The following is a 23,943-nucleotide window of genomic DNA, read 5'->3' on the forward strand; positions in this document are numbered from 1 at the left end:
CTGGCAGTCAATGCAGTGTCAAGTGTAAATTGGGAGCATAGGAAGCTGCAAGTGACAAAGTGACAAGAAATCCACTTTCAGTGTTCAGCTGCATAACCCACCAGGAGCACATTTGGAGTTGCAGGTCATCAATAATAAGTTCTTTTCTTCCACACAGTATGATCTCCCATGGAGAACTTTCAAGTGTTTACAAATACTTTCATAAAAGAGCAAAAGCAGACTTTTTCATCAGGCAGGAAACAAAAGGTTCTTTAAAACTGTTTAATTACATGTTTCAGGTAAGCACAGACAATACAGGTAGACTTCCCACCACTCAATATTTACATTCTTTTCTCTAGGCTTGAGCTGTTCATTTAGAGTGTTTTTCAATCAACATCCCTGTCAATCACTTGCTGCAAAGAAGGGTGCTGGAAAAGAACTATTGCAGGAAACATTCCATCAAGGCATGATTTTCTGTAGGGCTTTTCTTCTTTAAGAACTACGTACTAGTAGTTCAAGATATTTTGGGAAAATCCTGGCTTCCAAGATGACCTGAAGAATGCATTGAAACCAAGCAGTGAGTTGAAGTCCTATAAATAGTTAAATCAATACCAATATGTATCTTGTGGAGCTGAAATTCTCTTTTCACCGGCACTGCCATTGCTGTGTGGCTTCTGTTAGGACAGTTTTACACCAATTTTGTTTTGTTCCTTTTTCATTAGCCTTTGTGCCTCTTTCTCCATTTTCTTTCGCTGTTGTTCTGCTGCTCTTTTTTCCCTTTCTGCTATCTTCTGTTGTCTGTAATTAAAGAAAACATGAATTGCTAAATAATACACAATTTTCAGCATGGTCATACCTTAAGTTCCTGTCAATACATAGGTTATTATAACTAATAAAAACAGAGCATCAGCCTATTGTCATTAGGCTCAGAACAGTCCTTCTTTTACTGTGCTGAAGTCCTTTTTTTGGATTAATCTAGAAATGTAGACTATTCTGAGTTGGAACCCACAAGGATCATCAAAGTCCAACTCCTGGCCTACACAGGACCATCCCCATGAATCACATCACATGCCTCAGAGTATTCTTCAAACAATTCTGGCAGGCTTGGTGCTGTGACCACTTCCCTGACCAGCCTGTTCCAGTGATCACACTCCAGGTGAAGAACTTTTTCATAATATCCAACCCAACCCAATCTAGTTTTAGGCAGTAATATTTGTTCAATTATTCATCAATTTAAAAGCCACTAGCTTCTCAGAGTAAATGAATCAGTGAGAGTACATGACAGTTGTAAGGCCTAGAGGAAAAACTAAAAATCTATGTAATACTTTCAGCAGCAGCTCAAAAGTTTTGAGTTTTTGCTGGTTTAGGGATATTTTTGAGTTTGTCACCCATTGCTGTACATTCTACCTGACAGCTGACAGAGCTGTCAATCCAGCAATATGCAGAGTAATAATATTTGCCACATTACAGTGGCAGATTTTTATATTTCCCACATATCTGAACTGATGCAAAAAGAAAGAGGCACTGTGCTTCTTCACCAGCCAATATACAGAGACAGTAAAGTTCCAAAAAGCTGCATGTTATTAATGCTGCTGTTCACGAGCAGTTCTGAAGGGAGGGATCGTGGCAGCTCCTGTTTCTTTCCCTAGGATGACCCACAGGACATGGAGCTCCTGTGCACAGCAGTGGTTTCATCACACCCTCTACAGTCTGGGAACCTGCACTCAGTTCTGCCCAGAGAGAGACCTTCAACTCACCTCAGACACAGCAACTGGCCAACAAAAATACAAGTAGCTGTTATAAACTAAAAATGTGTGAGTTCAACTGCTTCCACTGGGATGAAAACTTCGTTGGTAATATTAAGTCTGAAGTTGTAGATAGGTATCTAAAATTTGCCAATGAAACTAAGTTCCAACTAACTCAAGTTAACTGAAAATGCAGTTTTTCATCCACTATACCAAGTCACCACTGACTGGAAAATTTCAGTGTATCCCAGCTTAGAATCTGTGGAAAATGGGGAAAAAAGAGACTACAGGAACTTCTCATGCTCTGATAGCCTACTCTTCAGCACTTTCTGCATGCCTTAATTCCAGGGAGCATTTGACTTACTATATGTGCTCATTTCAACTGTTATGCTTGTACATAAACTCACCAGAGAGGCCACAGGACAGTCTTCACCGCTAATTAGAAGGACACAGCCCCCTTCTGCATAAGTAATCAACATTCCATTGCTACACAAAAATTATTCTGGTCTTACTAAGCACCCACAGGTACCAGACACAGCAGGCTAAGGGAGATCCTCACTTTTTCTGCACACTCATTTCATTCTCCAAAAGCACCACTGGAGTACAGTCAGCATTAACACTCTGGAACATTAGAGGACTGTCCTCTATTTGGCAGTCTGAAATATTATACAAGCTTCTTTCAAGTGTTACGCTTACACATTAAGTCACCAGAGTGGCCACAGGATCTTCGGATCATTTTGCAGATCAAGATGCAGACTTCTATCATTAAGAAGAGACTCCATAGCACTTCCTTACTACACTCTGTTGAAAGCAGAGTCAGGCCTGACCAGTTTTATGTTAAATGTTTTGCTTAAGTTTTATGTTAAATGTCAGATGTTAAAAACACCGGTGATGTCTACTGCACGAGAAATTAAACCCAGTCGGGATTTCTTTATCAATGTCGCTAAAAATCAGCCAGGACTTGACTCATTTACAGATAAACATTGTTATTTCTGTGTCATGAATAAAACAAAGGTTTTACTTCACCCAGCTGGGATACAGCTTACATAATGACCAGCTGTATATAGAGGTAGCCAGCCATAGCTGGACAAGCAGTAAGCCATAGACATCTGGAGTTCTAATTGTATTTAATCTGCTGGAAGTATTTAGACACACATCCCTTCTATAACAACTGCAGTTTGATATTTTAGTGAGGCCAAAAAGAAATCCTATGAGAAGTAACCATTTGAGTTGAACTCTTTCAACAGTAAAGATGGTAGGCTGAAATCTTTAGGATAGGTTCAACCAAATATCATGACACTTTGAAAAATTAAAGCTTTTGGGAAACCCCACTGCTATCACGATGTAAAAGATTGCTCTTCCTAAGTATTCTAGAGCATGAACCTGACTGTTGGCAAACAATATAACTTAGCTGGAAATATTCACTGCACAAATTTTACACTCCAAGAATAAACTGGCATATACATACACCAGGTAATTTAATAGCTAATTCACGTATGACAAACCACCTGTAATGGAATGTGGCAAGGGTTAAGTAAATACAATGCAGCATCTGCAGGTGCAAAAGTAGCTGCATTGTATTTACTTTACTTTTATTTCTCCATAAAAAAACAAACAAACAAAAAAGAGTATTTTCACTGCACCATAGCTATTAAAGATCTTACTGAGTCTATTGATATTCTTTACAGGAAAAAGTACTATCTGTGGAACCAAAACAGCCCAAAAGCACATCTTTCATATCACAAAGCTTGTACTTCAGTACAAAACCTGAAACAGTAATGAAGTTTAAAAAAAAAAAAAAAAAAGACCAGGAAGGTTTTGATCAGAATGTACACACTGATACCAGATAAAGTTTACAAAAATATTTGCATTACAACACTATTTTCACATGTTAAGCTGCTGCAAAGCAAGACTGACAGAGATAATAAATTGAATAAATTCTAATTATGATTAGCACATTGAAAATGAGCTGGTAACTTCCCTGTTGTCTTATTCCACAGATTGAAAATGTAAATTTTTCAAAACATTAAAATAAACACTTGATCAGATTCCTCTCTTCTTTCCCTCACAATACCTATTTTCCTTAGAATGATTTTTGACTATATCATGTCTTTATTTCACTAGTGGACCACAGAAGCCATGTGCTTGTAATTAAGTTAGTAGAATTACAACAGCCTAGGAAGCTAAAGCTATCTGAGGCTGGTTACCTGACTATGTAGCAAGCAATAAAATTTGATACAACTGTAAGTCACTACCAGTTCAAATCATTGTGTATGATTAACTTAAACTTAATTTGCATCTCTTTACTCTCCATACCCCTTAAAGGAAAGGAAAAAGGAACACAAACTGAACGGCTGAAGCATTCACACTAACTCTGTGCAAGACTTTGATTTTACGTTCAGCTAGTTTAGTTAAATTAGAAAAGCCTAGCTCCTACAGGGATTCCAAGAACATACTCATCACTTCACCTTCTACCCTGAACTATTTTTACCTTAAGCACATGGTTGTGATACTTTTTATAAGGACATCAAGTGGTATTTTACCTAATCAAGTAATGTGATCTGAACATAATAAATTGTTGGGATTGGTGGAGGGCCATTTTTTAGCACCTGCATGTGCATGTGTTAATGTGTTGTTCCAGTGTTCCAGTGATTTTCAGATGTCCTCTACTATCTCATTTATTAAATTAATTAGATCCAAAATGTCTTCTGGTGAGTACTAGTTACACAGAGATTAGATGCATAAAAATAATTTGTCTTAAGAGGAGTTTAACAATTCTTGGCACTTACCAGGAAGGTGTCAAATAAACAAATGTGATTCTTTTACATGTAAAACCTTTATATAGTGTTATATTAATTTCAGTTACCTAAGAACTTCTTCTGCCTGCCAAGCAGCATCTTCCTCTTCTTCCCAGGCATTTGTATTTTCTTGCCAAGTATCCAGGTCTCCCAGTTCAGGCTGAAACAAAGAGAAGTTCTAAGCACATGGAAAATTAAATAAAACACTGGTGTGTGACTGCCAGAGTGGCTCCTGGATGACAGCAAAGTTTCCTTAACATATTTTTAACCTTAATGCTTCAGACTTACAGAAATATTTGAGGTATGGCAGTGCTTCTCATCTTATGGTCCATGCTTTTTTTCCTGCTATAATACTGAGTTTTTTCAGTTGTCAAAGGGTTTTTTGGACAAAGACAGGAAGGAAGTAGTGGAGTGCATTTTTAGCAAGAGGAAGATAGATTGAGCAGATTAAATGAGTAGATAATGCAAAAGATTTCTGGCAGTTGCATGGACAAACCAACACGTACATCCACTTGTTTTTATGTCCAGTATCAGCTGAGTGACACTTTTACTAACTAAAAGTCCTTTCCTGAACTATTTTCATAAAGGACAGTGCAAGGAGGTGGAATGACCATTCTGTACTGCTTCCTGCCCGTACCCTTTTGTGCACAATGTTTATCAAAAGAGAAACACTGTTAAAAAAGGCAAAGGGCAAAGGAGGGAGAGCATCTCCTGCTAACTGGCCAGGCCGTTAGGCAACTAGACAATTTTTTCAAAGGATAAGGAGTAAAAATTAGGAGGCTGCTACATTACAATCCCTACACAAAAAGGAAGGGAGAAGCAGAAGGTTAAAAATGGGTCCAAAACAATATAGCAAAGTTAACTTAGAAGTTTTCAAAAAAGCCTTCTACTCTTTTGTTAGTAACTTACTGTGTAAAATCCAAAACTTACAGTTCATTGCTTTAGCAGATTTGCAAGCCCATAAGTATATGGAAGCTTCTGACCTTTTTATCACTGATCTGTCAAATTTCTCAGCAGAACATATTGGACTACTTCATTCTTCACTCAATTTTAAAACAATTTGCATCCCCAACTATTCCAATTACTTCCCACAATGGACATCTTAGGCAGACTATTCCTTCCCGTAGAGAATATCATTTAACTGACAAATACAAGATCAATACTTAAAGCATACTTACAGATTGGTGAATAAAAGGAATATCTTGTGTGGCTGCTAATCTGCTAGAGAATCCTGTGTTTCCCTCTGGAATCCCAAAATTTAAAGGCTCTCGTTTTTTAATAACTATCTGAAAATATTCAAAAAAAGGAACAAAAAAGTGGTAGATTAAGGCACTGCAGAGATTCCTTTGTGATCATATAACTCTGTGCCCACGAAAGTTCAGCTACACAACACCTCACTGTGTCTTAAGCCTGGACAGGTTCTTAAAGCAGCACAGCAAAATGAACTTGTAAGTGAAAGACAAATACAAAAGACAAGAACTCCTCCTCCCCCAACTAGTGTATTCTTTAGTCACATAGAAAACTGTGACTGTATCAAGACAGAGAATGGGCACAAAGAATCACAAATCAAACAGCCACATCTCCCAGTACTCATAAAAGCTACCAATTATGTGATATATTGCTTGGAGAAATCCTGCTTCTGTGACAGGTCACTTTAAAGTACTACTTTTGAGGACGGTGCTGTCTGCCCAGTTGTACTGCACTGTAATGTCAGCTCTCTCACATACTCCAGTATCTGTGTAGTTTCAATAGCTGCAAATTTTCTGTCAACATTAACTAGTAAGCTCTGTACTGGTTTGGCTGAAAAGTAGTGCTTTTCCCAAAAGAGTTGCCAAGATCACATATCCTTTTCACTTGTCTTGACCACAAGTCAGAAACTTTGTTTAGCCTACTTCGAGCCTCTTCTGCTTCCTAATGAGGCAGATCCACAGTTCCACTGCCTGTATGCTTGTATCAATCCAAGAAAGGAAACAGGACTAGACAATCTTATTGTCTTATTGAGCAATGACAAACTGTTATTTGACTGATGTTCTATTTCCAAATAGGTCAGTATAGATGAGCGACAACATGAGCAGACTGTACCTCAAATCTGAGGCTTTATATTGAGACATTCAGTGGAAATAAACACAAATTCATACTGAATGGTGTTAATTTGGCCAAGTTAACAGGGATGTTCTTTACAGTGCCTGCAGTCATCCCTAGAGAGATATTTAATATAAACCCAGTGTTTAGCATGGACTCTTCCTCAGTTTTGTTCTGAATCTGAAGCGCATTCTATGAGGCAAAAAATGTCAGTAGATATAAAGAAGAAATCTACCTCTCCCTAGCTCTCTTCTACTCCTCACATTTTGGGATATCCAAATCTTTAGAAGAATTTAGTCCACAAGATACTGCAGATTCTGAATGTACAGAAAGCTGACACCAGGATCACCTCCAGTTCATAGGACCACAGGAAAATTCAGGTTTGAAGGGGCCTCAGGAGGTTTGTAATCCAATCTCCTCCTCAAACCACTGTCACTTTAAGGCTGATGAAAGTACTCAGGGCTTTTCCACGTGGGGCTTAAAAACTTCTAGAGATGGAGGCTGCACAACTTCTCTGGTAACCTATTCCAGTACTTGTGAGGTTTTCCCAATTGACTCAAAGACCTGCAAGTACCCAGCTGAAAGATTCACAAATAGAAACAAAACCTGCAATCACCAGATTTTAATCAGCATTTATTTACAACCTTGATGCTCCTGTAGAGATGCCCTCCTGTCTTGTCTCCACAGTTAAAATGGATATTTGAAGAACAAGCTATTTTGAAATATCAGTTCCCTAATTCCAGCCTCTCCAATATAACTTGGTGAAACAATTAACCATTGTTTTCTGAAACAGCAGGGCTGCTCCCTCAGACTTCAATGGAGCAAGACATTCAATGTCTTTGTTCAAATAAGGATATGAGCAAAAATGACTATAGAGGGTTCTCACATTATACTTCCAAGAACTTTTAGAGTATGAAACTATTCATAAGTTTCCAATAACATGAAGACTAAATATGTAAACATCTGATAGCATCACAATTGTTAAGATCTCAAAGGTCTTAACATTAAACATGATAAACTATACACCAACATCTATTCTCATTTACCAACAGCACCTTCTGTAAGTTGCCAATTTACTTGCTTTTATTTTAAAGCAAGGAAAACCCTCCATAAGTAAAGTTGAAAATGTAATACTTACTTTTTGAGTTTTTCTTATAGTTGGTGCCATATCTTTGAAATAATCAGGTTCCATTTGTTCCAAAGAATTTTGCTGAGCAGCCACATTACCATTACCACCTTCAATCTTCACACTTGTAGGTGCATCTTCATCCCATGAAGACCAGTCTTCTACTTCAGGCTGAATATAAGAATATGGTACAAATTAATATTATCTGCAGGTAAAATCTTGTATTTTTATAACTTGCTAAGATATATACTTAATACTGTATCACATATTATTATATCTTTCACATATATCACATTATAAGATATATTTCTTGGATATATACCAATTCAATATTGTAGGACTTCTATAATCACCCTGTTACGGGATTAAGTCACCTACCACTTTAACAATTACCTGCTTAGGAACAGATGAATAATCCACTGTGGTTGGCAAAGTTATTTGGTCTCCACTTAACTTTCGCCCTCTTCCAGACCTGAAAAAAAAATGTAGGATTCCTCCAAGCTCTGAAAACATGAGCACTAAGTTTAAAAAAAACAAAAAAGGAAGTCTGAGAACAGCACTACTGAAAATAGTCATGGCTAAAACATTCAGTGCTTCCATTACCTTTGTATTAACTACTGTCACTAAAAGTCTGCTAAGCAAAGGAATTTCATCATGAATTGAAAGTTGTTTTCACAAGAATATCAAAGTGCAATTTACTTTTCTAATTGCAGTGAAATAGAGGAGAAATACTTCTAAGAAACATGAAAATGGGCTAACTCATCTGCATAATTCAGTCACAATTTTTGGACTGTCAGTGCTTATGAAGCAAGCACTAGTAATCTGTATTTGCGAAAGAAACATTTCTACTGTAAAATGAGAATTTTTTTTATTTGTCTTAAATTTTAAGCTGTGTCTAACAAATAGCTTTCTGAGCTGCTTGATTTGAAAGCCCCTCTGAAGCTCTTTTTTCTTCAAAGTCTAAACAGAGGTAATACAAGATTATGCAAGTTAATAGCTTTAATTCAATTCATGCTTCTACTTAAAGAATACCATTTCAATGCATTTCAGCAACCATATAAAATAATTTTGATTGAAAACAACACTAATGCATTGCAAATAAATTATCTAGATATCTACTTCATGACGTACAAAGATCAGAATAATTAAAATATTCTTAGCTGACATTCATTTTATTTTTACACCTTACAACACAACAGAATGCAATTCTTTATGTTTTCCACAAAGAATGTAAGGTTCTATAGCAAAGCAGTCATGAAACTGACCATATGTAGCTTGGGAAATTTAATGTTTTTTTCTTACTGATGAGAATAAACTGGGAAACTTCAATTTCTAGTTTCTATCCATTAGTTTTAGTATTAGAGAACATACTACCAACGGACTAGCTGAATTGCTTGTAATATGACCTCTACTATATGCTGGTGAGTGACTAGATATATTTTTTCTACTCTAGACCAATATTCCTCCTTAGACAAGGTCAGGTGCTATAATCAAATTTTCAAGTTTTATATAATTAACTCTACTCGCTTTATAAACTGTTCCTTCAAGTTTGAAAAGCAACAGATTTTAGGGGTAAAGGAAAGTGAAAACACTGTTCCCTCAAACACATTAGAGAGCTTCTGGTTGACAAGATTTACTTGACATCTCTAAAGGAAATCCAAGCTTAGAAACAACCTCCTTCAGACCTCTACAGCATACACATCCTTAATACTATTTACATTTAATACTATTACAAGCCATCACTTCTGCACTGACTTTCTCTATATGATCTATGAGACAAGCAAGTGGCTGGTAACAACATTAATCAAGGCAAAATGGTAACAGGGCTGGAGTAGGAGGAAAGAGCTTTTGTCACACAACATCAGAAAGAATATAGTACACAGAGCAGCACCAAGGAAGGCCACAGATCTCCACTTCCTCTAGGAAGGGAACAAGATGCTTATAGGAACAGCTGCTCCACAGCCACCATTAAATACTGATCACTGCTCTGAATGCCAAATGCCTCAAAAATGATTGGATTTGTTTCTCCTTACTAATAAGTAGTATTCAGATTTCTCAGTTGGAGATAATTAGAGATTTTAAATGGAAGGAAGTTTCATGTCTTCTTATACTTACACATTTTATTTCCTGAAAAATGGATTCAGGCAGTCTGTTGTTTATCAAGAAGAGCTTGAACTAAAGAAAGGACTAGTACTATTTGTAAGCTCTATGCTGCCTAAAAAGTTGCACAATCTCTACAGGCACTTGTTCAAATGAAAGCCTAATGTAAACTATGCAATCTAAGTAAGTACTAGTTCATATCCATTGAATTAAAATGCACGTTTAATTAAATCACTTTTGCTGATAATCAGGCATAGTTGTATCGAGGGGTGCATTACAGGAAAACAAAATTTATCAAACTACACTTTGCTGATGACAGTGAATAGAAGAAACATCAGTTAGTGGTCTGAATTAATGTGATCCAGTGACTTGCTTATGTGAAAGACTTAATTTTCATTTCTTCATCTAAGTGTTATTAAGCAAATAAAGGGTTTTCTACTTAATGTACTCTGAAACAGTTTCTCAGCTGTTCATTTCATGATAATATGTCATTTAGAAGTTGGAAAAAAGAATGAAAATACTGTCACTACACTTAGAAAACAATTATCTGCTTATAAGAAATATAATTAGAGAAATGAAGGATCCACTAATGCAGAAGTTATGATCAACTCTGTTTTGACTTCTTTCAGGATCTGAACAGCAAGTATTCCTAATTTAATTTGGAATTCAAATCACAGAACTAAGGTTGACATGTATATAATTGTATGCAGCGTTAAAATGTATCTTTTTAATGCTTCACTATATCTGTAAGTGAATTTACCAACAACTCAAGAGCTTCCTTTTGTTCTTGGAATAAGTAAAGGTGAAGAGGAAATAAACAGTTATTTTGTGTCTACCACATATTCTGCATGCACTTTAATCCTCACTGGGAAAGTAGTTGTCATCATACAAAAAAGAGAATACATTTCTCTAGATTGGTGTTTGTTTATGTAAACAACATGCTGCAGAAGCGGCAGGAAGCGCAGCAGTTCATATGACAGCACAGTGCCAAGAATCGCCTCAGGTACTCTACTACTGTATCATTGAACTCTACTACTCCACATTAACTCTTGGGGATTTTTAGATTGCTTCAAAGTACTACACTGCAGCATTCATGAGTCTACAACTCAAAAGAACACCACATATGACTTAAGAGAGTGTAAAAAATAAACATTCTTCATCATTAAAAATAAAAAAAAAGCCGTTCCCTTGAACTTCAATCACGGTCCTCCAAAGTTCTGAAAGAATCTTCAATAGGCAGAAGAATGTGAAGTCTCAGGCAACTGTTTTTGACAAACAGGATGAGAATTGCCTACATTTGTAATGACAGCCTACTGACTGATGACAGAGTGGATGCTCCTATTAACAGAATCTCTTGAAACACAAAGTATCACTTGCTAAGTACTTTTCAAAACTGTGTAGCACAGCTTTTCTTCAAGTTTGACATGGAATACTTTTAAAAGCAATTTTAAAACCCTGTCATAGCTGTTTACAAAACCTTATTCAGCTACCATACAACAAAATACACTCACAAATACACTACACAGACTTTTGGAACTCTGAACAAATAGCAAATGAAAGAATTCACTTGATTTAGTTTTCATCTGTATTGACTGTTTTGCAATTAGTAAAATCAGAGCTGGTACAAGCGGTGGCTGGGTGCTGGGGGAAGGGCAGAAGTGTAAGAACCTGTAATTGAAAAACTGAAAAAAAAAAGGTAACCAAATTAAATAAGACTTGTTTACCTGCATATTAACTTTTTAATGAAAGAAAGCACTGCTGCCAGGCAAGTACAGACTTTAAAGAGTCGAAACTGTGTTATGGCCATGGTAAGAAACCCTTCCTGCAAAAGAAAAAAAGTTAGATGCAGAGGATTATACAACTTTATACAGTACTTAAAGCCAATTGCCTTAGCTGCTACTAAGCTAGGAGCAGTCAGTGAAACTGTATTAATGCAAGGAAAGAGAGCAGGTACTTGGGGCAAAGATGCTAGCTGCCTACTATCAGGATATTTCACTGATGTAAGTAATACAAGTATCTAATATATAAGACCTTTAAAGAAAACAGCACAAAGTCACAGGTAGGGTCAAAGTTAAAGACACTCCTAAAGGGGAAGTGTAGGCAACCATCTGCAGTGCCTGTGCAGCTGATCTGTTTCAGACACTACCAGTGGCACTGAACAGTGGCAATGCAAAACAGAGTACTGATCAGAGAGAAGCTCTTGCCTGCTTGAGCATATCAAGCATGTACAAATTATAGATTTAGTCATTAGGTGAAATTCCAAAATTAGCTCTTTAAATTTACCTTCCATTTTGATGGAAATGTATGATGAGAACACTGCTTATTTTAGAACTAGTCTCACTGAAAAATCATCCTCAAAAAAAGAGTGTTCATCCTGTGTGAACTACTGCACCAGCTAACCCACAGAGCTACTGATATTTCTCTGCCTGACTGGATCATGATAGCAAACACAGAAAAGAAAAAAATCATCTTTGGCTGAAGCCACTCCTGTTTGTAGCTATTTTTTCAGTGACAATTTGATAATCTAGAGAATTTATATTTATCACATCACATCATTCCAACATACCACCTTGAATAGCTACAGACTGACTCAGAAAAATCTGCTGGAATTCAAGTATCTCTTTTCTCTCCTACAGGTGAACATTTCAGAGTAAAGAATAAGAGGTTAGGCTTCAGAAATAGCTTTGCATTATAAACATCTACACTTGTAACAACATATTCTGTGGCAAGTTTAACATACCTTCTGGTGAGAAGAGAAGGCAGCCCTGTGACATTTTCCTCAGGCCATGAGTATTCCATGGAAGGACAGCTTGATTTCAAATATGCTATGGCATTTAAATCACTTTTTATATTCCAGGCTTTAAGTTAGGAAGAGTCAGGAAGGTGGATCATTAGGTAGGCTGCTCCAATACTGTCCTGAGGATTTTATTAAAAAGGTACACAATGGGATTTGTGAGCTTCAAGGAGCATAGATGTATTTTTATTGGTGCTCATTTGCTAGATAACATAACTATTATTAAACACCGTAGTAATATAGTACTGGAAATAGTGCTTTACATGTAGCTCAGGACAGGACTTTCTGCTACTGAAAAATCATATGGGAGCTGATAAACAGGCCCTTTTACTACAAAATGAAAGGCTTAAGTTAGTAGTAACCAACAAATTACAGACTGCACTACCAAGCTGTAGCTCAGGACAAAGGCTTCATAGGACACGTATCACCTCTACTTCAATATTTGTGTTATCATATTTCATTTCATGGGAGGCTTAAAAATGTAGAGAACTTTATACAAGGTTGGATTGGCTCTTTATCTAACAGAATTAGAAAGCAGTCAGTTCCCACAAAGAAGGAAGAATGGACATTGTCCGATATATTTAGCTTTTAGTTTAAAAGACTGGACCATTATTTCATATTATGCTCAAACACTTCCTTACCTTTTAGTATGAGCAATGTTAACAATATGTAGGTTACAGAAGAATGCATCAGTCAATAATTTGAATGATTAGGAAATAATGGAAGTTAGTGAAAGAGTGAACAGTAATGGGATGGAAAGTTCTCTATCCTAAAGGTAGAAATTATTGCAAACTAACACTGAATTGGTGAAAGAAAATGTTATTTTTAGGAAAGGCAGCTAGAAGTTATCTGCCTGGGATGTGAGGCATGAAGAGCATGTGACCTGCTGAAATTATTATAAAGGTACATCTTTTCTGAAAGAAAGTCTGTTTAGAAGCTCACTCCACTCTACCAGAATTCATTCTTTTATCAGCTTGGGGGGCAGGAGGGAAGGAGCAGAACAGTACTCAATATTAGCAAGAGTAAAGCTCTTTTCCCTCATTCAGTCTATCTAACTGCTACACTGGACAGTACAGACAGACCCTAAATTTAAAAAACTCCTAACTACTGACTGAGAAGATTGTTTTAGGAAGCCACCAAAAACCTTTGCAGACTCAGTATTATTTATGCCTAAAGTCAAGGAACTAGGAAGATTACTCAAACCAGAAAACTAAAACTAGAACAAAAAAACTAAAACCAAAACAATGTTCAAGTGTTTCAGTTACCAATACATATATTTATATGTGTACATATAAATGAACCCAGTTTTCAACTCACCATTTTTTCATACATTGAATTGTATACTGTATTGAGTTTTCAATATAAAGTTAAACAATTGAAAAAAAGCATAATCCACAAGAACTCTGGCTTGCAGAATCAGTGGACTTGTGAAGTCCACAAGAACTAATCACCAAAAGTTAATCCATTTCCCAGGTCATTCCCATATAAGAGTGACTATATTTCCAGTATCACCAGTATGCCCATTTGACAGAGTTCAACATCTATCATTATGCCCATGACAATCAGATAACTTGCATTTCTCCACTTTCCATGTGTCAGGCAAAGATTTCAGAGTTACAATGAGACACATGGCCAGTTAACTTATTTGTGATAGAGATTTCATTTCAGCTGAGCTAGAACTACGCCCTTCAAAGGCTGGACTTGATGACCTTGGAGGTCTCTTCCAACCTTAGTGTTTGTGATTTAAGATCGTAAGTACTGTTCTGCCCACCTCTTTTCTGAGCACTGATTGCAGTCTTCCCACTTAAGCTCCCTACACTACAAACTGTCAGATGCACAACCAGAGTTTTGTCAACAATATGCTATCGGCCAGCCAGAGTAGTGTTAGCAATCATTTACCTTTAAAAACAACTTTCCTCAATGTATCTGCTTTTTATACTGCTATTTATGATATGAAGCCAGATGTATGTATTTATTTAATTAATATTATTTTTTATAAATTAATTTAAAACACAATCTTGAACCAATTATTGTCCCAAGGTAAGGAAAAGTCAAACATTTTCCCCTTTGTCTGAAACAGCACTTGAAATGTGAGCATTGTTGCTCCAAAAACAGCACTACCTGAAAAGTTAAAGGTGTGCTAAAGGTTTTGAGTTTTGTTTGGTGCCTTTTGGGATTGGGTTCTTTTGTGCTTGGGAGTTTTTTTATGTTAATTAAATTTCTCAAGGTAAACCATTTTATATTTGGAAGTACTTGGATGAATACAGATGTACACAGAACCCAAATTTTCCTCAGTTCACCGCAAACGTAATTCACACGATACCATTATACTAAACTGAACAGAAAAAACTTTTTCATCCTCTTCTTGTCCATCTTTCTCAGACATTGGAAAGAAGCACAGCCATGTACCTTCTCTCTCTCCTGGGAAAAATACTGAACAGTGTAATGCTACATGGCAGGCCACAACAGTCTTTCTTTTCTTAAGCCTTTCCTTGATAAACAATCCCAAAAGGAACCATAAGTGTATCAACAATCAATTATAACACAGGATGACAGACACATAATGCAAAGTTGCAGTGCTACATCAAGAATCCTAAAACATTTCTTAACAGATAGAGGCAAATGTGAAATACTGGATTAAAATTCAGAAAATCTGGTAAGGGTTGTCTGCCAGCCTGATACATCCTTCTGTGTATCACACCTCATGCCTCCACTTTCCATTTATAAAACAGGATAGATTTCCTTCTCCCACTACTGGAATTGCTTTGTTACATTTATGAGACTTAGGGTCAACTGAACTTCCATTACAACAGATATAAAAAAGCAAATAAATCAAGACATGAATCCTAATCAATTTAATACTCATGGTCAACTCAGCAATTCTGTAACAGACACCAAATTTAGCTGGAGTTTGACTTGTGCATCTCACACTGTCTTCCACTGGTAAAAAGTCACAACAGGTGTTCACATGGAACATGAGCAGAAAAGACAGAAAAGACTAAAAGACAACAGCCACGAGATGTTATACATTTTAGAACCAAGTCAGAAGAATGAGGAAACTCAAACATTATAGGGATCCATAAAGGAAATAGAATGAAGGGAGGCAAAGTTCAGAATTTTATTGAACATTTTTACTTTGCTTACAGCTTGCAACAGCGGCCTCATTAGCACTCCTGGCACCTCTGACTTCACTGAATGTAGCCAGCATAGTGCACCCTCAGGTGGATTGGTTAATCAACTATGGTGCAATAACTGTTTATCACTGTACAATAAGCACACTGGCACCTGGAGAAACACTTCCTCTTTCATATCTAACTGTACACACAAATACCACTTAAACAGGATTTCTACAGACAGAGGCAATTCTAAAATAAAGTCACTTTGGGGCACTAAAATTATTTTAGAAACTTGTTTCCTCCTAGAGAACTCATCTTTTACTGCCACATCAGCTTTCTTTCGTATCAGCTCACTTGTAACTCTGGAATGTAAACACGAACACACCTTGGAATCAGTGATTTTAGCCCATATTAAACACAGCTAGATAAATAACCAGACAATGATGCTTAAAATAACTTGTCTGAAACTGAAAGGCTCCCCTCCAATTTACATAAGAAGACATCAAAAACGCTCCACCCTCCTAAAGCAAAACAAGTTGTTCATTTCCTAGTACTAAAGACTAACATGGCCTTGAGTGTTTACATTTGTCAGCACCAAAAATCCATACTGGTTCAGTAGTGCTTTTGTGCTGTCACTAGAACAGCTGACAGCTGACCCTAGCAAAGTTTCAGTGGTAAGGACAGAATTTTTTAAAAGGGGATCCTGTATGAAGTTCTGGTAGAATGGCCACATCAGAGATCAGAAGTAGGTTTGTAGGGAGATGGAATTTTATTAAGATTAGTAGATAGAGATAAAAAACCTGTTTTCAAACACATAAACCCTCCTCCAAATCATGTATGTTACAAGATGTATAAAGACACTTTAAATTTTAGAAAGACAACGCAATGATTCAAGAACTGCTTTCAATCAGGTACTGAAAGACAAAACCAGCACTTCCTGCATTTCAAAGACAGCAACCATCACTCTGTAGCCTACTCAGAGGTTCCACTGCCCTCTTCCTGGTTGATTTGTTTGGTCTCTTGGTTCTTTCATCACTTTACACAGAAACAATATTGGGAACACATGTGTGGAGAAAAAAAAAATCCTGTCTTGACCACTGAGTTTGATAAGTAGATAAATTAAGTAGCAGCATGACTGAACCCTAAAGCCATGCTATTATGGCATTAGGGAGAGAAGCAGAATGAAAAGGGAAGCTCAGGAGGCATCTCCTCTATCTATTTGTAGGTAAGTGATTGTGGGATGTTTGTAAAGGTACTGTAGTTTCAACACTAGTGTTCCAACTTTCAGTGCAAATACCCTAACTAGGCAGTTGAAGTGGCTGGGACAGAAGACATCTCACTCACATTAATCACAGGCAGAATAAAGTCATCCAAGACACTCAAATCCAGAAAGAGATACTATTGAAAGCTGCAAAAGATACCAAAAGTTAAGACAGAATGTCTGTCTCTCTAAATAAAGGCAGCAAAAGTTGGTGACTGCTGGCAATTCCTCAGTTATTTCTAGACACTAAATACTCTGATATACAACACACAGGGTTTCAACTCTTTTTTAAACGTGTTAGTCCCAGAGTCATAAAACTTCTGCAGTAATACCACCACATCTCACCCCTTCCTCTCCAAGAAACTGAATATAGCTACAACCTCACTAATGTGAACTCCTGAAGCTTTATGTCTTGAATTACAATAAATTCTACTCTTCAAGGCAATATTAGTTAAGATAGAAAGTTTATGTCTACCATTATTCTTTGACAATTCCTTACCTCTATATGCCACTGTCTTGTGAAAACCAGCATACAGAACACAGCTTGAGGTAGCACAATCTTGTGAGACCACACTATAACTTCATTCACTTCATAACTTTGCAACAAGTCTTTTACATAATGCCCTAATTCACGTAACTCACTTCACAAAACTGAAGTTCTCAGACATAGAACCAGAGTTTAAGAGACCCCAGTTCTGTTCCACTCCTTATTTGCCATCCTGAACCTAAGTTTTCTGTAACTACGTGCAATGCCAGAAACAACAAATTAACATACTCATTGTTACTACTACAAAATCATCATGCCTGTCTTGACGAGCACCAGCTATTTACAAATGACACTACAAGACGGTCTAAAGAAGTCTCTGCAGTGCACATGTGTATTTCCACAGAAATAAAGCTCCACAGAAATATAGCTCCACAGAGCTATAAAGCAACAAGCTGTGCCATTTTTCATTAGAGATGCAACTCAGGCACTTACACTGTGAATTTATGACCAAATAGCAGTGCCCTACCATTCTACTGACCAGCCGAGTCTTGAATATTATTAGAGACAGCACTGAAACCAAATAGTAGCACTTAATTTTTCTGTGAGTTGTTAGAGATTCTGAAGTATTTAAAAGCATGCTAAGGAATTTTCATTCTATGTATTATTAAATTTGCTCGTCAGCGTAAACAGTAGGTAACCCCAAGCAATGCTGTCCCACCACGAGTTCGGACAGGTTGTGTACCCTCTCTCTTTCCCCCAGGGTGCGAAGCCGCTCAGTTCCCAAACGCTGCCTGTCTACCACATCATGTTCTTCGCAGCCCATGAGATCCCCCCCACTTCGCCCCGGAAGAGGCCCCAGCTGGTCGGGCAGAGGCCGCGGGCCTGGCGCTCCCGGCCAGCCAAGCAGCCCCGCCGCTGGGCGAGGGCCGCGGGGCCGGGGCGCCCCGAGCACAGGGCAGAGCGGGGCGGCGGCGCTGCTGCGGGAGAACCGCGCGGGCAGCTCTGCCCCGGGAGGGAAGGCGCCGAGACCGGGCCCCTGCCCAGCAAGGCGGAAGCGGCACTCGGCAGCGTAGGAACCGACCCTTCCCGCTCACCTGCCCCGGGGGGGAGGCCTCGCCGGGGGTCGCGGGGCTCCAGGGGCCGAGGCGGCCGCTCCCGCAGCCTGCGGCCGCCCCTCATCCAGAGCCGGGCCCGCGCTGCTCCGCCGCCACCTCGCGCGCCGCCATCTCGGCCCCGTCACCCGGGAAACACGCCCGCCCCTTCCGGCCGCACCGCCTCCCGTCCGCTCCGCTCCGGCAGCGCCGCTCGGGCCGCGGGCACCCCGGGCCGTCCGAGCGCCGGGGGCACAGCCGTGCCGGGCTGCCCGCGGCCCGCCCCGCCAGCGGCCCGCGACCTCCCCCGCCCGCCTTCCTCCCGCCCCCACAGGGGCTGGGGGAGGTCTGAGCCGGCTCTTCGGCCTTCCGGGGAACTGTGAGAAAAAGGCGTTGGACTGCAACCGTATCGGGTTGCTGCACGCGTGGCAGTAAAGGTGTTCCTCTGTAGTCGATAGGATGCTGAGCTGTAAACTTGGATGTTACTAAAAAACAAACATTGTTTGAAATCGCTTCTGACAGGTGCTACCCCAGTGTCCCAGTTTGTTCACCAACTGCTTGTCCATTTTAATGGCTGGTTAAGTGGTGTTAAGGTTAATGTTAAGGCATTCCAGAGCTCTGTGTAAGCCTCCAGTTGTGTTACACTCGGTAGGTGAGGTAAAGAGGATGTTTGTCTCTTTCTCCCATGGAAATCTTGTCAGTTCTAGAGCAGCACTCCTTTCAACTCAACTCCAAGCTGTAGCGCTCAGTTCTTTGTGTGGTCTTAAAATATCTTCCAATAAAGACTTCCTGCCACGGAATTTACTCAGCTGCTGTATTCCCTATGTGTGTCGGGCAGTGGGGAGATGAATGAAGGATGATGGCTCTTGTGAGGAGGCACTGGTATCAGATAGATAGAGTTCCTTCATTTCCCTTTTCCCATGCCCTAACAGACACCATGACTGCATTTCCACAACTCTTCATGAGGAAACAGGCCCCAAAGGGACAAGGAGAAAAACATGATCTATCTGACCATGGGGCAAGGACCCTGTTACTCAGGACATCTGGGGGCAGCTCAGAGTCCTGACTACCAGGCAGGTTTCTGGTGATGAGGCCGATCTAAGGACAAGCCAGTGAGTCTGCACTGGTCCAAGATCAGTAGAGAGCATAGCAAGCCAGGACATGATTGTGGCCAAGTTTATGGGCAGCAGTCCTATGATGTTGAGGTGGGGATTGACACCCTTATGCCTGCAGAACCCAACTTCAATAAGAGAAACACGTATGCAACGCTGGCTTTAACATTAAAACCATTGCAAAAGTATTAGTGTAGCTGAGGTATACCTTTCAGTATAACTTTCTACCTAAAGAAGAAACGGAAAGAAAACCTTCATCTACATTAAATCAGAAAAGCAAATTGAAAAGCATGAAACATTGGGAAAGGTCAGGCTGTAAGGGTAGCAAGTTACAATTCCTTCCAGAACACATACAGGTTATGGCATTACAAAATATATATTAAGGGAATATGACAAAATGAGAAGGGCAGAATTTAACATTTCCTTTCTTACGAGAAAGAAAAGGAAATTTGATTTCCTTTCAGGAAGGGAAACGAAATCTTACGAAACTGAAAAGAAAGCCTTACAAACATTCTGGAAAGGAGATATGATCAAATGAAATGCAGTTGAAAAAAAACCAAAAATCCAGAAAATCAAGAGACTTCGTGACTACAAGAAAATGGACCGAGATTACATGTGGTGCAGTGCAAAGGACCAAAACAGGTCAAAACTAACCTCAGAGGTTTTGCAAAAGCAGGGCAAAAAATCAAGGAGGAAGATACATCTTGGAGGGGACGATATCAGGGACATGGCGTGGATACATTAAAAAAAAAAAAAAAATTAAAAAAAATTGCCAAAGTCAAAACCCATGAAAAGGCCTCTGCACCATCAAGTGCAGGGACATACACCAAAGCATTCCCAATTCATCCCCATTGAAATATCAAGATTTCGTTTCCCTTCCCGAAAGGAAATAACATTTCCTTTCGGGAAGGGAAACGAAATCTTGCGAAACTGAAAAGAAAGCATTGCAAACACTCTGGAAAGAAGAAATGATCAAATGAAAAGCAATTGAAAAAAAACCAAAAATCCCAAAAATCAGGAGATTTCGTGACTACAAGAATATGGGCCGGGATTACATCTCGTGCAGTGCAAAGGAGCAAAACAGGCCAAAACTAACCTCAGAGATGTTGCAAAAGCAGGGGAAAAAGTCAAGGAGGAAGACACAACTTGGAGGGGAAGATATCAGGGACATGGCATGGATACTTAAAAAAAAAAAAATTGCCAAAGGCAAAAGCCATGAAAAGGCCTGTATGCCAACAAGTGCAGGGACATGGACCAAAGCTTGCCAAAATTGATCCTCGCTGAAGGCCAAAACAGAAAAGAAGGACTTACGAATACTCTAGAACAGAGATACCATCAAAGGAAATGGAATTGAAGGAAAAAAAATTGGGAAATTTAGTGACTACAAGAAAATGGACCGGAAACAAAATCTTGCAAAACTGAAAATAAAGCCTTACAAACACTCTGGAAAGGAGATATGATCAAATGAAATGCAATTGAAAAATACCCCAAAAATCCCAAAAATCATGAGATTTCGTGACTACAAGAAAATGGACCGAGATTACATGTGGTGCAGTGCAAAGGACCAAAACAGGTCAAAACTAACCTCACAGATGTTGCAAAAACAAGGGAAAAAATCAAGGAGGAAGACACAACTTGTGTGTTAAGAAGGCTACTGGGACTGAAGATTTCACTACTAGTTATATAGCATGTGACTGTTGCCTTACAAACTGGCTTTTACCTCTTCACCTTATTCATGTTCTTCATGGTTTTACAGCACATCCTCAGAGTCCCCTGCTCCTTCATCCACCTCTCTCCAAGTGTTACCACATGAGCTCCTAGATCCAATGTACACAATATAAAAACCATGTCCTGGATACCTAAGCCCATCAAAGAAACAGAGGAGAAGAGCTGAAATTCATTAAAACCTTGGCCACTGTGCAGCCTGCAGGACAGTGTTCAGTGAGCAAGCAAGGCACACGCTGCTGCAAAGACAGCAGTGCCCCATATTGACTGCACCCCATAGGCTCCATAGCTGTGGAAAAATATTTCCCTTTATGTATTTTGAATCTTCTGTAGCCATAAATGTGTTGTTTGTAACCTCGTATTTCAGTTTTGTCAGACTCTTGTCACCCACCTGCCAGGTACCTGCTATAGCAGGCGCAGGGCCTGCAAGGCCTTCCTGGTGGTCAGCAGCCTAAGATAGCAAATGCCTGGTCATGATGGCTGGACCTTAGAAGTTCCTCTCCTCCCTTCAGACCCTTGCTTATCTCTCTGTAAGACTGTAGGTCACTTTCCTTGTGACCCTTGCCATTGGACAATTCCCAAAACTCCTGTACCCTATATAAAGAGCTACTTTTGCCCAGTTTGGCAGAAGAGCTGAGATCTGAGACCTTCATTTCAATAAAGACATCCCTGTGGAACCTTTTACAGCTTTCTCCTCTCTTTCTCTGTGTCTGCCCAAGGCACTTAGCAAGCAAAGGGCTGAAATCTAAAGAGCTGATCTCACTAAGAGCTGAGCTTGCTGAGGTAGCTTGCAGCTCTGGAACCTGCCTGAGGGGCCTGGACAGGTTGGACTTCTCTGTCTCAGATACCCACGGCAGCCAGGGTTGGTGAGATCCCGAAATGCCAGAGTCGCCTCAACCCGCCATGTGCAGTCAACCTACGACCTCCTCAGCTCCACAGTTGCCTTCCAGCTGCTCTCCAAGCTCCTCTTCCTGGCAGGCTTTCCTGGGAGAGGCTCTGTCTGCAGCCAGCCCCAGTGCCAGTCCCTGAGCTGGCTGAGCTGCTGAGGGCTGGCCCAGGCCTTGGTGCAGCGCGTGGGAGGACACGGATATAGCAATGCTGTGATGGCCCCGACAAGGGGAGAGAATGATGAGGAGGACTCCATGGATATCAGACGGCTAATTAATTACTTTATTATACTATATTATTCTACACATCTAAAACTGAACCTGCCAAGCACTCAACCCTGCACACACTGCACTGAATCTCATGACTGTCAGCTGGCAGTCGCAACACACACCCACAATAGGCCCTGATAGGCCAAGGAAACAAAACACCATGACTTTGGGTAAACAATCTCCCTGTTGTATTCTACTTTTGCACAAACACAGGCACAGCAAATGATAAGAATTGTGTTTTCTTTCTCTGAGGCTCAGAGACTGTGAATCCCAGAAATATTCTTGGGAAGAATTGTGTCTCGTTTTTCTTTGTGGAGAGAAATGTGGGGCTACACACAGAGGCCAAGCGTCCCTTGCGTGACCACAGCTGTGTTTACCCAGGAAGGCCACAGGAACAGGCTGAGCTCTGCAGGAGCTGGGCTGAGGGCAAAGCACTCAGGAGCACGTGACGGTGTACACAGGGGTTTTCAGGTGAGGGAAGAGACGAGAATGTTGACGCCATGTTCAGAAGGCTTGATTTATTATTTTATCATATACATTACACTAAAACTATACTAAAAAGAATAGAAGGAAAAGGTTCAGATCAGAAGGCTGGCTAAGCTAAGAATAGAAAGAAATGAATAATAAAGGTTTGTGTCTCGGACAGAGAGTCCAAGCTAACTGGGCTGTGGTTGGCCATTAATTGTAAACATCCAAGATGGGCCAATCACAGATGCACCTGTTGCATTCCACAGCAGCAGATAACCATTGTTTGCATTTTGTTCCTGAAGCCTCTCAGCTTCTCAGGAAGAAAAATCCTAAGAAAGGATTTTTAATGAAAAGATGTCTATGACAGCAGCGTGTGCAGCTCAGGATTTTCCAGCACATTCCTGCCTGTTGCTGAAGGCAAGCCCACAGGATTTCCAAAGGGATAACTTCATAGCAAAAAAAGAGCATTGCTATGCTTCACACAGTACAATAGCATAAGTGGGAATTTGTAAGTAAATATGACAGCTTAACATCTTTTGAACTATGACAGCTGTAAAATGTCAGATTCATTCTTGTAAAAAGAGGGAGAATTGTGAAGAGTTCAGATGTTTAATTTTACCTCCATTAATAATTCTGATTTTGTTACTGACAATAATCACACATACTGAAAGCTCTATAAATCTTATACACTCACTAAGCAAGTGAAGAAAATTAATGCTCGTTTAACAAATAGTGCTGAAAATTCTTCAAGAATGCAGCTAGGCAAATGACAATAGTGATTACAAATATTTATGGTGACCTTCTGTTTTATTTATCTACTGGAAAATCAGAAATAAGTCCATTAAGTGTACAAAAATGCCACCTGACTATAAGATCAGAAGAAGAATCACAGTCTGACCTCT

The 23,943-nt window shown here is 39.4% G+C and overlaps 1 protein-coding gene across 2 annotated transcripts; it reads right to left on the reverse strand.

Annotated features, from left to right (window-relative positions):
- Positions 1-247: 247 nt before the first annotated feature.
- Positions 248-18,801, reverse strand: EBAG9 (estrogen receptor binding site associated antigen 9). 2 transcript variants are annotated; one of them, XM_071421713.1, is made up of 8 exons: positions 18,583-18,801; positions 12,571-12,746; positions 11,555-11,652; positions 8,124-8,202; positions 7,743-7,901; positions 5,701-5,808; positions 4,591-4,682; positions 248-777 (listed from the first exon to the last, which is right to left on the reverse strand). In XM_071421713.1, exons 3-8 carry the CDS (start codon positions 11,635-11,637, stop codon positions 657-659), a joined length of 642 nt encoding a protein of 213 aa, XP_071277814.1. In that variant the 5' UTR covers positions 11,638-11,652; positions 12,571-12,746; positions 18,583-18,801; the 3' UTR covers positions 248-656. The 2 variants fall into 2 exon arrangements, with proteins under 2 accessions (XP_071277814.1, XP_071277813.1); XM_071421712.1 differs by lacking the exon at positions 12,571-12,746 and having other exon boundaries at positions 18,583-18,794.
- Positions 18,802-23,943: the final 5,142 nt, after the last annotated feature.

The sequence above is a fragment of the Agelaius tricolor genome, unplaced genomic scaffold (assembly GCF_023055355.1).
Source record: "Agelaius tricolor isolate 1412-34295 unplaced genomic scaffold, bAgeTri1.0.p SCAF_2, whole genome shotgun sequence".
Lineage (NCBI taxonomy): Eukaryota > Metazoa > Chordata > Aves > Passeriformes > Icteridae > Agelaius > Agelaius tricolor.